At 43.4% G+C, this 14,044-nt stretch overlaps 1 protein-coding gene across 1 annotated transcript in view; it reads left to right on the top strand.

Moving 5' to 3' along the window:
- LMX1B (LIM homeobox transcription factor 1 beta) overlaps positions 1-14,044 on the top strand; it is a 107,398-nt gene that overhangs the window by 86,339 nt on the left and 7,015 nt on the right. Inside the window, exons 3-7 of the mRNA XM_054848696.1 lie at positions 7,755-7,987; positions 10,966-11,144; positions 12,164-12,241; positions 12,632-12,698; positions 13,551-13,712. Coding sequence (XP_054704671.1) covers positions 7,755-7,987; positions 10,966-11,144; positions 12,164-12,241; positions 12,632-12,698; positions 13,551-13,712 — 719 coding nt within the window. The remainder of the gene's footprint in view (positions 1-7,754; positions 7,988-10,965; positions 11,145-12,163; positions 12,242-12,631; positions 12,699-13,550; positions 13,713-14,044) is intronic.

Raw genomic sequence — 14,044 nt, 5'->3', positions numbered from 1 at the left:
AGAAGAATTTCCCTGTGTTGTTGGCGATGTAAATTCAAAGGCAACTGTAAATTCAGTATGCCACTTAGCGAACAAGAAGGATAAGATGTCTCATCAGACCAGTGAATATTCAGCACGCTGGAGACAGGCGGTCCTCGCACAGAGCTGCACCATGAAATAAGGCCCCGCTCCACGCCGAGCGTGAGCCGCTTCGCCCACTGGAAAGCAGTGAGGTTGTACAGGTAGGAAATAAAGATGGATTGAGTTTAATATGTGCAAATAACTAAATAAAAATCCAAAGGAAGAAAAATGAAAAAAATGTTGGGTTTCAGTAATGACCTAGCTCAGCAGAGTTGCATCAGAAGTACAAACTCCCCAACACGTACTCTGCTTTTATAGTGCTTTGGTATAATGTGAAGCAATACAAAAAGCACAACAGCAGAAGCCCATTTAGCCTTTTTTAAACTCGTAGACAAAAATAACATTATTTCCCAAATGTTTGCACTGCCTAAAAATATAATTCTAACAAAATAATCATATTTTGTTAATCCATTAGGCTTCTTAATTGCAGCCCTGGCTTTATCAATTCAATTGGCGCCCTTAACTTTTATAACAGTTTCTATTCTACAGAACAGATTAGGAGAAAATTGCAGCCATAATCTGTACAGTGCAATTGCCGTGCTATAAAGAGGAATGGGAGTAGCTGAGAAGAGCAATTGGATTCCCAAAGGTGGAGCACAGTAGAGCAATATCAGGGACTTTGTAAATGAAAAATTGTTTTAATTCCCTTCTAACAGCAATAATTCGATTCTTCATAAATTTTTCCATCAAAGTGTTGTAAGGAAAAATGCTATAAAATAGAACTGCATGGCAGTGATGGAAGACAGTTGAACAAAGTGGTCAATTAGGGGATGAAAATTAAGCGAAGAGAAGAATTCATTCTGTCACATTCTGCTTGAAGCGAGAAACTCCTCTGCACTTTACATTTTATGTTTTACTTTATAGTTAAGGAAGATGTAACTTTTTAGGTCATTCTGGCCCCACTTGAGCAAGTTACATTAGTGTGGCGGCTTTGAATTCTGTGTGTCTTTATGCATTTTAGTGAATCCATTTGTTGGGTCTTTCCCATTTGTCTCAGCCTCACGGTTCTGACCCCGGAACCGCCAGTGCACAGAGCTTTGGCGTGGTCAGTGAATGCCCACGGAAGGGATTTTGGGATGCCTCAGCTGCAGGCGTTGGGTACCGGCTGGCTGGGGAGTCCTGTGCCCGGTGGCCTGGGGACCTCTTGAGAGGGTGATGAGCAGTCACCTGTCACCATGTGAGGGGGCTGGTCCCAGTCCGTTCCCCTGCCAAAAACCCACCCCATCAGAGCAGGCGGCAGCAAAGACCTGGCTTGGCGTGTTGGGAGGGAGCTGGGAACAGCTGGTCTGCACGAAGGTCCCTCTGACCGGCCCTCGCCGGTGGAGCGGCTGCGGGGTCCTGAGTTCTGTTCAGAGGGGACGTCAGCTCGCTGTCCACAGGCGACTTTTTTTGCTTTGTTGAAACTACACATAGAGAGAAAATTAACATGGGGCAGGAGACTCTTCTTCAGCAGTTGTCATTTCTGTTGCGGTAGAGGCCGGCGATGGAGGTCTGGCCGGGACTGCCCCATGGCACAGAGGTACGTACAGCGCCGCCGTCCCTGCCGCTACTGGGAAGCAGAGTCTAAAAATGAACCAAACCCTGCTCCTGTCGAGGCAAATGGGACTTTTTCCTCTTGTTCCAGTGGGAAGGAAATCAAATGAAGGGAAATGTTTTTGTGGATGTGGTTGTGACACGAGCCATTGGCTGGGTATGGCTGGCTGTGACGCTGCCTGGGGCCCGTGTTGGGTGGACAGAGCGGTTAGGTGAGGTGAGCTTGTGGCTCTGGCGGTGCCCATGGTCAAACTGCCACCAGCTTCGCTTAGCACGGGATAACACGTGGTCTCTATCGTTATTTTATCCATTAGGTTGCCTTTGCATGGCAGTACAGCACTTCTCATGAAAATACAGGTAAAATGTTCACGGGAAGAAAAAGTAACTCAGTACCAAGATACGCTGCGTTTTAATCTGTGAATCCAGATCCACGTTGTGAAGCACAGTTCTAAACACAGGCTTTCACCAGTAGTTCGTGTTCTTAGTACAGCACCTGTGGATAGAGGGTTAATAAATATTTTCTTCAGTTCTCCCTGAAGAAGAAAAAGGTTTCTTTGTTTTAGTTTCTCTCTAAATATTACAGTTTTTTCTAGAAACTTTTAATTTTTGCGTATGTTTTATTACTACTCGGTGAAAGGGAATTAGCTTTCTTTTACTGAAGTTTCAGCTGTGAAATTAGCTTTAATAAACTACGTAATTATTTTTTCTGCAGGGAAAATATTTAAAGTGGATTGTTTCTTTTTTTAGGATTTTTTTTTTCAAATCATAAAATTATAATATTTCTGTTTTGCTTTAGTGCATTTGAGATGTTTTGGATGTTCAGAATTTAGTGTAACCAAGCAACAGTTTTTCTTTTTTATAAGCACCCATGAGCTGTAAGATGCTACAAAAACGTTCAAGTCTTATGCTGGAAAAAAACCCCATGCATAGTGTTTTCCCCATTCTGTGTCATCTAAAGAAGACAGAAGTATCAACATTTCTCCCAAAGAACAAGTAACAGATGTCATTCATTAGTAATTTAATTTCTTCTCTTAATAAAACTCAGTTGTGTGAAAAACATAATATATTTTACTTCAGCTCTAACATATTTCGTACTACTCGAGTGCCAAGCGAACTCCCAGCTGGCTATATAGGCACCATAGGGATGTCATATACAGGCTATTATCAGAAAGAAAAGCGTCAGAGCTAGAGACTGTACTTACAATATTTACAAAAGCTTGTGACCACCATTTTTGCATATTTATTAAATAAAGAAAAGCCAGGTATCTGCTGTGGTTTCTCGCAACACACAATGTCAGAATAACACAGAAAGGAAAATGATTTAATGCCTCTGATGTGTAGACAGCAGCATCTGTCCTCTTGCGTATATCAAACATGGCTTAATAACTTCCTATTTACTGCTTCACGGCAGAGGTCCAGTAAATAAACAACCTGACTGAATTAGTCTATTTTTATACCTCTGTCCTGTATAACAAACCTCTTGAACCACACTTAATATGAACAGCAAATTTCGCACTGCACATGGAGATCTCTCAGCACAGATTAAATTAGTTATAATAAAACAATTAAAATCTATTTGCCCACAGACAGGAGGAAATGAAGGACCTGGGTGAGCAATCGAAAGGTAAAGGGTGGGTTGTCAGGACATCAGAAGAGTAAACAGCAGAACCGTGATTCTCAGGAGCATAGCAGGGTCAAACTTACTGCAAGATAACTACGCGAGAGATAATAAATCAGTAGTACGTATTAAACACCAGATGGTTGTGCCCATGCAGGAAGGCACAATGGATCATGTAACTGTGGTTGTTTCTGAGGATTACTGATTCAGCCTGACTTCACAGGGATATCCTAACAAATAAAATCTTTATGGCCTCTTCCGCTGGTGAACATTTTCATCTACTGTTTAAAGGCAGGACCACATGTCTCAGTGTTTTCATTGCCCCTAATATATATGCAAAATTAATTTGTTAAGTTCACCCAGTTTTAGCTGGTGCAGATATTTTTACTATCTAGTACTGTAAAGTTGCTTCACAGTGATTATTACAAATACACAGATGGACAGACAGGCCATTGTTCCAAGCTTTAGCTCAGCTGAATCCCCCAAGTGTTTCAGGCATAGAGGCAAACACACTTAAAAACTCCTAAACCTATTGAGTTGTCTTTCAAAATTGTCCAGGCAACAGAATTTATTTATAAAACTCTTGCAATCGTTGATTCAAAACAAGGTTTTCTTGTTCTGCTTTTCTCCTTTGTCCTCTTTGAACAATTTTCTTTGGAATGTTTTCGTTGTGCTTAGGAGTCGGAGATTTCCTGGGGCTTCTAATAAAGGCATTTGATTTCCACTCTCCACATACTTTAACAAGTCCAAGGATTTCGAGGTTTGACATTAACTTAAGAGAGCTGGAGATAATCAGCCATGGGGGTAAAAAGTCAGAGTTATGCAAATTATTTGTAAAATGTGTAGAAAGCAAAAGAAATACGTCTGTGGTTGGTGTGGGACAAAGTTTTTGTCTCGGCACAGAATATCTGCATGCTCCCCTTCAAATTTATGGCTTTGATTGAAACCTGTAAAGGGGTGATCTGTAAAGTATTCCTGCTATCCTACACTTCTCAACAGGTTTATTACCATTCGTTTATAAAATGAACAGTCTAATGAGCAGTGTTTTAGATCACAGATATCAAAGTCTGGTCATTTGTCAAGATTAGTTTCCTGTTGTGAGATTGCCTTGTGCAAAAAAAAAGTGCATAACCTTGGGTTACTCTCTGGAAGCTGAAAAAAATACCTATAAACACTTTATAAGATAGCTTTAATGAAGATTTTATAATCTCCGAATTAAATCCAACACGGTGCAGTACGTGTGTGTGTATGTGTGAGTGCCTGTTACAATGCAGAGAGCACCCCAGTAAAGAGTATGAAATTTTCTTACATTGGCAACAGACTAAAGATACGGAGTCCAAGCAGTATTGTCAGGCCAATTTAATGTTAATTTGAATGAGTTAATGCTACATTGATGACAATGTGATTCGTTATAACTAAAAGACTGCCTTTGGAAATATGGCTGTGAAAGCACCATCTTTCTGGCAATAGTCAATTGCCAATAAATAATACGAAATATTTTCTGTTGATATGTTGGGCATCTTTTATTTTGAAGCAAAAAAAAAATCCCAAAACCAAACACTCGGCAAAAGAGTATGACAGAGAAGGTGCTACTCAGGTAGACAATACACTCCACAGCACAAGGCTGAGAAGACAGTAGATTATGTCCCAGTTAGAAGAAACATGAAGGGGGGTAAACGCTTTTCCTGCGTAAAATTATTTGTAAACCGTATTAGGTTTGGGGTTTCACTTTCACTGGACGGTTTTCTGCCGTTTGCTTGGAAGAAAACGGGAGGCGGCACCGCCGGGCCCCGCACCGCGCTCCGGCTCCCCGCTGCAGCTGCCCCCCGGGAAGGCTCCGCGGTCTCTCCTCGCTGGGGCGGGAGGCGGGAAGCTGCCTGCCTGCTGCCTGCCTGCTGCCTGCCTGCTGCCTGGCCATTCCCGCTCCGCGTTGCCTGCGCGGAGCTGCGCGCAGGTTCCGCCGGCGGCAGCGGGGCTGGCGGGGTTCAGCGCCCTGCTGCGCGGTGTGCTGGAGCCAGCAGCTCCGCCGGTTTCTTTTTTTCAGGGAGAGAGGAGTCCTAATGCTCTCGGCGTCTGTCAGAGCCCGGCTTCTGTGGTCTGCCTCCGAGGGCGCTGGTGGAGCAGGCATCTCCTTAGCTCTTTCTGAGGAAAACCTCAATGCCAAGTACGCTGATCGCTCAGCGTTACTTTTATTAACAGCACGGCCGCGGTGCTGGGCTTTTATCATCGTTATCACAGCAGCATTGCAAAGGTTTTTAGACAGATGGCAGTGCCTGCACTGGCACGCTTGTGGTCGCTTTCTGGAGTTTCTTTTTTTCAAATTTCTCAGACCAGCAGCACTGATTTGAAAGGCATCGAAGCCAGGAACCTGGAGACTGCAGAAACAGCAACAGCAGCCGCGTTTCCCGGTCTGGCTGTTACCTCTGCAGCCGTCAGAGCGGGTACCAGGCGTAGGGTCCGTCCCATCCCTCCTGATAGCCATCGATTGAATTTTACTGAAGCGTACACAGGTTAACTGTCACAGTGGTACAAATGAACTGATGCCAGTTAGGGGAGCCGGATGCCTTCACACCAGATTTGCTAATCTTCGGAGTCTTTAAGCGTGCTCCATCATAACAACAGTCTTCAGACAAAAGCTACAAGCTTAATTAAACTGAGTCAAATAGGTTTAAGCAGTTAAATAGCAACAACTTTTTTAAGTGCTTAAAATCTGTTTGCTCTTTTTTCCCTTTTGTGTTTTAATCCTTTCAGATATGTTATTGTGTATAAATAAAAATATTTCCTGCTTAGGAATTTGCTAGCTAAAGCATTGACAGATTTTTGTGATGTTTACTAGTCAGAACATAAAATCACATTTCTCTCGTTCTGTTAAAGTTTGCATCTAACAGAAGAAAAACCTTGCAGACAAACCCAATAGACTGTATGAAATCAGATGGCCTATTTACTAGCAGAGCCCGTGGGTCCTGCGTGGCATCAGTTTCCCTTTAGTAGATTTAATTCATTACGTACCCAAGAAAGAGCCACTCAGTCTGCCTTGCCTGGCTTGTACAGTGCACCTTGTGGCCGTGGTCGTGCAAAGGTACGCACCGAGCCAGCGAGGTTAATAGTGTAGATCTCTTTTATTAGAGCAAAAGATACAGATGGGGAAAATGCACAAGTTCTTGGGCACTCAGCCTTTCTTTGGATGCCGTATGCATGTGTATTTACGTTTTCTTTCTCTCCTGCCCTTTCTGTGGCTCCATCATTTTGCTGAGGAGCTATGACTGCCATTTTGCTGTACTTCTCAGCTCAGACAAAATGGAGGCTTTGGAGGAATCAGTAACTACCACAGCCTGTCTCTTCTAAAATCGAAGACTGCCTTTTCTAAAAAAGGAGATAATTTTGAGGATGAAAAAAATAATCAGCGTACCCCATCCTAAGAGGCAGAATCTCTTTTTTTTCCTGTGAACGTATGGGTGCAGTTGTGTTAATTTTGTTGCCGAAATGTAAATTTTAATGCACCTTGCACTTTGATGTATTGCTGTAAAAGACACTGAATTTCAAATCACCAAGCCCACTGTGTGATACAGGGATGTAACTTAGCTATTCGTCTTTATTTGAAGCAGCCCTCTTCCTAAAAGCTCGCTCAGGGAGATTCCCAGTTGCCATTAGAAAAGCAAAATAAAATTAATCTAAATCATTCTAACTTTATCTTGGAAAATTAATGATGGATGAAAGAGGGGGTTTATAAAGGTTTAATAAAAACTAGTCTGGAATACAGTGTATATTCTAGAGCCTGTGATTATAGTGGTAATTTAGCAGATTGTATCACTGCCTATCTCTGCCAAAGGATGTTTCACACCATTTAAAATGCACAGTACTCCCTTCAGAGACAGGTTGTTCTGGAATAACTCAACATCCAAAGAAAAGCCGTGTTATTTCACTCCTCTCTTTATCAATTGCATGTGTGCGATTGTGTGTGCATGTGTGTCGTCTTCTCAGCAGTAGCACTAAGTTTTCATGCTTGTTTCTGTGTTCATTTATCAGCCTCCTCACAGACAGACAATACCAAAAATGGAAAGTCATGAAATATATTCAGAATAGGGTTTAAGTGCTGGAACCAGAGCGCCTGTATAAAACAAAGCATAAACTGGCCCTTCCTCTAAAAGGTGACTTAAAATAAATTTGGTTTCAAACAAGTTATCCAAACTCTGAGAGCTCCTTTTTGTTTCTCTTTCTGAAGAGGAACAAAACAGTGAGATAAGGACAAATCTTAGTGGTTTTTATCCAGCAAAGGTGATTTGGGACTCTCTAGACCAAAGGGATTGAGATTTGAATAAATCGCATGCCTGTGACGTTTCCAAGACTAAGGATGCAAGTCTCCCAGTGTGCAAAAGTATGAGCCAAGCTGATCTGTAGTTAAATTAAAGAATTTGCTGTATTTAAATTCATGCACTGTATGTTCTGACATTCCCTTTGACTTTACTGCCTCTCTCTCTTTCAGGCTATTTGCTGCTAAGTGCAGTGGCTGCATGGAAAAGATCGCCCCAACAGAATTCGTGATGAGAGCCCTGGAGTGCGTTTACCACTTAAGCTGTTTCTGCTGCTGCGTTTGCGAACGACAGCTGAGGAAAGGGGACGAGTTTGTTCTTAAGGAAGGGCAATTGCTCTGCAAAAGTGACTATGAAAAAGAGAAAGACTTGTTGAGCTCGGTCAGCCCAGACGACTCAGACTCAGGTGAGCTTTTCCCACACCTGCTCCAACTGGAAAAGCCGCAATGGTTTGTAGAGCTTTCTTATAGAAAAGTATATCCATTTACACATCCACTTTATTCATACGCACATGCCACCCATGCAAATTAGCAGGCCCAGCTAAAAAAATCCCTACTTGCAGTTTGTTCTCCCTGATTCCCTTCCTTAACTTGCTGCTTAGTAAAGGACAAAAACGTTTTGTTTTTGTCAAAGTATTTTTCTATAAGATCACAAAACATGAATCAGACTGACTTCAGTTACCTTATTCAGCGGCCTCATTCAAAGTGTGCCATTTTCCATAGACATTCTTCCATCCACTTAACATATTTTTCAGGGGATCTTCTGCACGTACATTTTCAGCACTGAGCTAGGAAAACGGACAAAGTGGTAATTACAATTTTCAAGAGTATTCTCTCTGCCAATCAGAAATGGTAACTGTAAGAAAAACTACAAGTACAACGCAGAAGTGCTGAGGAGAATCTGAAAGAAGCTGAGAAATGTGTCTGTGCTGCAGCAATTGGGGTGCGGGAAGCCAGGGCAGCCGCCCGCTCGGCGAGGCTGCCTGCTTATCCACTCCTGCTAAGGCAGGCAAGGGGGCTCACGCAAAAAGAAAAAGCAGTAACTTGAATGAGGAGTTTTGGGGAGTCTGTCTCCGGATGCTTTCAGGCCCAGGTACTTTGTGGTGACAGTGAGGACTGGCTTTCAGGCTCGCGGGCAGTTCTGGGCGAGACGGATGCCTCCTGCCTGTGCCCTGTGCGCTCGGGGAGACTGGAAACCTCCTGCTGCTGGTGTGGCCTGGCTGATCCCGACTGGAGACAGCGTGTGCACAAATTGCTGCCAGCCATCAAAATCGCGCACTTGTTTCCCAAAATTGTCTAAGAAAATGAACAATTACCGTTCCATTAAGCGTACAAATGACATGAATGTTTGCCTCTGGTTTATGAGAAAATGCATTATTCCAATTTAGCTAGGAGCAGTAATTATCTTTAATCTCTAATCTGAGAGCCATATTCTCCACATTGCTGAAATTTATATTTTCATGTCAGGAATGCTGCAAGACAAAGGTCACTGCTGACTCAGCAGGACATGCGGGACCGGGGCCTTTCTTGCAGCAGCAGGTTATTTATTGCCATACTGTATTTGCAGGACCCTGAGTGCTCTGCTCTGTAAATCTCACGTCACAGGGTTTGGGCTCTTTGTGAATTTGCCCGAGGCATGTGACTTTCCTACTCGCCCTTCAGCGCGTCATTCCCATCACCAACTTCAGCATCCCGCTGTCCGTCTGTCAGTGCCCAGACAAACCCCCGTGCAAAAGCTGTGTGTGCGGGGCTGTCCCCACGCTGCAGCGACGGGCACGGGGATCCTCCTCCCCTGCCGTCCTCACTCGCCGTGCGGGCACGGGTGGCTGCTGTTTGCCAGCTGGCTGCGTTTGAGCTCTGCTTTAGGCACCAGTGGGCTCTCCTGCAGGACCAGATTTTGTATTTTGTGATCAGCAGTAAGGTACCGCAGCAGCACAAACCAACTTTAGTTTCAATTTCATTTCCCTTTGGCACGAGGGGTAGTTTCTTACTCCTGGAGATGCGTTTTTTTTGCCCTCGTTATTCTCTCTCAGCCAAACCCAAACCTGAAAAACAAGTTGACAAATTAAACGGGATGTTTTGTCTCCCATTGTCTAATACATTGAAAACACAGAGCTCCCAGATGCCTGTGTGAGAGCAAATGATTTCACATAGCCCTGGCTGAGTATGTGTCCTTCTCCAATCAAATATTTATCCACTGGACACAAAAGTAACTCTCCAATGAGCAATATCAATCCTCACAAACCTTTCCTTAGAAATGGCATGCTGGAAAGTTAATAATGTCATGGTTATTAAAATGACTGAACTTCTCTTTAATCATTAGGCAAAAGATGCTTATTAAAGTAAAAGGTGATTAGATTGCTAGGTGCATAATAATCAGACCCTAAAATGAATTAAAGTCTAATTTGTTAATTCCCCAAACGTAATCTTTGAGTATATAAAAATTGCAGTGTGTTTCTTCATCTTGAAGTCCCTATAACAGTGTATTAATGTTTTCTGGAAGTAAAAATCAGTAGTCTGGTCAAATAAAATATGCTGAGTTGAAAAGTTGTTTTTCACAACAAGATTCGTACTTACTCTTCAACCTTTGCCACTGCGATTGAGATTTCCAAGTACAATATACTGACACACGTAATATCACCAGATTGTACAAATATTTAGAATTTAACTATAAAAAATGCAAATAATCTATTTGGTCTACAGAAGCACATAGATATTTGTATGTATTTACCAAGAAAAAGTTGTGTATGCACATGTAGACGCATCAAAATACACAGAGAAAGAATACTGATGTTTTCTGTGGGATGCAGAAGTGAGCTGGCAAAGATTATATTTAATATTATCTCTAGAGCTTCAAAATACTCAGACCAGTAACTGGAATCTACGCTATATTTAGCTAAACAGACTTTGACATATTTTTGTGATATTTGCATTTACGTTGTTTTGCTGCCATAGCGGTGCAGGCAGCACTACCTGTCTGCAGCTAATGCTTCGGGAGAAGATGCGGCTCTGCTGTGAAAGGAACGGTGTGTGTCAGTTGGTGTGGCTGCAGCAGGTGAGCACGCAGGGGACCAAGCGATGCTGGAAGGGCACAAAGTCTCTCTGTGCCCAGTTCCTGGAAATATTGAAGCATATTCTGAATTTTCATCCCCGATCAGTCCCATGCTCTCAATTAAAAATTCAACACGTTTTTATGTTTGTGGTATTTGATTTAGGCAGCGCACACAAATCTAAGATAGTCTCTTCCTGCTCGCAGTTGCTTTAGGTATTCAGATGAACGTGGGTTAATAGTTGAACCTGTTGACGAGATTGGCAGCTGAAGAGCAGTTTCCAAACACCCTTGGTGGAACAAGGACAATTTTATATCCTGTTTATTTTTCACCAGTTAAAAGTGATGATGAAGATGGAGATGTGAAGCCCACCAAAGGACAAGTAACCCAAGGAAAAGGAAGCGATGATGGGAAGGACCCAAGACGACCTAAACGACCAAGGACAATACTTACTACGCAGCAGAGACGAGCATTCAAAGCGTCCTTCGAAGTGTCTTCCAAGCCCTGTAGGAAGGTAGGTGCTTCCTCAGGGATCTGAGGTCAGTTCTGGCACCAGGCCGTGGGGTTGGTGGCGTCAGGCCACAGCTCCAGATAGCCCCCTGCCCCTTCCCGGGACAGCACCAGGTGTCTTGGGGTGAACGCAGAGACCAGGCCAGTGTGTGGCGATGCTCACCCAAATACCATTTCAGCCTGGAGCGATCAGCAGCTTAGGACCAGCTCGTTGTTATTTCTGGATATTCACCCAGTATGCAGAGCAGCTGCGTGACTGATTCCTGCTGAACAACAATATTTGGTTCTTAAAAGCCATGAAGTATCCTTGACTATCAGAGCCCAGGTAAACAAGTGGCTTTTGCCCTTCTCCTTCCCACCACAGAGGGAGTCACTATCTAGTGAGACAGGTGCTCGGCTTTGGTCCCACTACTTGTTCATCCAGTCTTGATTTTTTTTATGAAACTTAACCCTGCTGTTGATCTTGTGTATAGCAGCTAGGGCAAGGTATAACGTATTGCTTCACTGATGAAGCTGGTGAAAATCAAATCTTTGCCAAAAGCAACCCAGGTAACTGTTTCCTCCTAAGTTTGATTGGAAAAAAATGGAGGTGCATCCTGAAAGCCGGCATTTTTGCAAAAAGTGACATTCTTCTGCTGACATACAAAGTATGTCTTTTGGGACGGTGCGCTGTGCCTTTTTGCCGTTTTAAAATACGAAGTTGTACCTCAACAATACAAAAAAAGTTGATAACCAAATTTGTATCTTTTTGCATGGAACTGTTTTATGGGTAAAAGTCATCAGATGACTTAATGTCATTTTGCACAGCTCAGACTTTTTGTTCAGCACGTATGAAACTGGTAGCAACACGAAGGGCAGAACTTGAACGAACTATGCAAAAATATGAGGAATTTTTAAAAGGAATTCTGTACATGCAGTTTTTATTGTAAGTTCAGGCATATTCCTCCTAACATAACTGATTAGGTTGGTTTGGTTTTTTTTTTAAATATTAAAAATTACATGATTAAACATTTTCTCCTGTAGGTCAGAGAAACACTAGCAGCTGAAACAGGACTCAGTGTGCGAGTTGTCCAGGTCTGGTTTCAAAACCAAAGAGCAAAGGTAGGTTGTTTGTCAAGTTCTCAAAAGTAAAACACAAATTGTCCTCCAACACAGATTTCTCCCTAGATGTAGTACGTACCACAGAGATCCGAGGGACTGAACTGTACATATTTTGCATGTGCTGCTGTCTACATCCATACAAGAAAGGCAGCTTTCAAACACAGACATTAAGTTTGTGTGCTCAAAGCAACATGAGGTTGGAAGTAAATTTTGCATGCAAATACAAACTGGAAACGGAAGTGTTAGAAATAAAACTGAGCCCACAGTGGTGTGTGCGTGAACATAAATGGTCTGTATTAATTGATTTGATGTTTGCAGAGAGTTTTGTAAGGAAACAAAATTGTTGCATTCAGAACCATGAGATTGTTCTGTTCTTCCTCTTTTATTCAGATGAAAAAACTAGCACGAAGGCATCAGCAGCAGCAAGAGCAACAAAACTCACAGCGACTAGGGCAAGGTAGGGGATTTATGATGAAGGCAAAGCAAGGGGAAAAAAATCTGCAAGATTTCTTGAAGTGCCATTCCCATATAATGTCTGAAGTACAGCCGTACAGGGCATGCACAAGTCCGTGGATAATGTGTGCCATCACCAGTGGAAACACACAGAGGAGCTGTGTCTGAGCGGCCACCCCAGGTTATCCCACAGTTCTCCCATGGGGCCAAACCCTGGAGGTGCTTACACAGAAGCTGTTACCTCCCTTTTAGAAGAAATGCGCAGTACAGAGGCACTTTGACTGGAGGAAATCTCCATGAGGCTCACTCCAGGTAGATCCTCCAGCTTGTTTTCTCCTGAAGAAAGGGGGACCGTGCTCAGCTGGGCATCTGCAGGCTGCTGCATCGCTGCCACAGCTGAGCACAGGGAACCCCTCCTGTGCCCCGGCCGCTGGCTGGACCCTGGGGCAGGAGCTGCACAGAGGCACCAGGGCTTGCCCTGCTGCTTTGTGGATCCTTTTGAGGTTCTCCAACTCCCAAGGCCTTGCAGCCTCAAATCTTCCTCTTTAAGCACAGCCAGAAAAACTGGTACCGACAGAAGTTAGAGAATAAAAGGGCTGTGTCACGCACAGGACAGACTTTGGGAAGATATGGTCCAGCACCCAGGAGCTCCAGAAATGATATAGTCAGAAATTACAAGTCTTCCAACTTATCGCTCAGGGCCGTACTCTCAGACAAAATTTGGAAGGCTCCTCTGAATGACAGGACACACCTAGCCGTGTTCGCTCTGTGCTCGGGTTCAGGATTGTCACTGATGCTAGTGTCTGCTGCCTCTTTGTTCCTGAGCGGTGACTGTGCCCTCCTGTTTGCTTTGCAGAAGTAATGTCCAACCGAATGGAAGGGATGATGACGTCTTACACACCACTTGCACCACCACAGCAGCAGATTGTAGCAATGGATCAAAGCAGTTATGGCACAGACCCGTTTCAGCAGGGTCTTACCCCTCCACAAATGCCAGGCGACCACATGAACCCTTATGGTAAGGCATGCCTCATTCTGCCGCATCAGAAATAGCAGGGTTCGTATGCTGGTTCACACGCCACAGGTTCAGTAGAGTTACTTGCTTTTATAATATTTTTTCTGGGATCTGTACCAGGGAATTTGTAGCAGTCAGTTTTATGTGTATATTTTCATGTACACGTAAGGGGGTAGAAGAGAGCTCATCCCAGGCTCTGGACACCTTTCAGAACTATTTCACAGTATAATTCTGATAAATGATAAACCAAGCAACATCACCTCTCCAGCTCCACTTTTTTAAACCACTGTCCAAGACATTGAAAAATAAACAGTACCAAATTCTAGCTCCCTCAC

Source organism: Grus americana, chromosome 20 (assembly GCF_028858705.1).
Source record: "Grus americana isolate bGruAme1 chromosome 20, bGruAme1.mat, whole genome shotgun sequence".
NCBI lineage: Eukaryota > Metazoa > Chordata > Aves > Gruiformes > Gruidae > Grus > Grus americana.
This window is presented reverse-complemented; position numbering and strand designations above follow the sequence as displayed.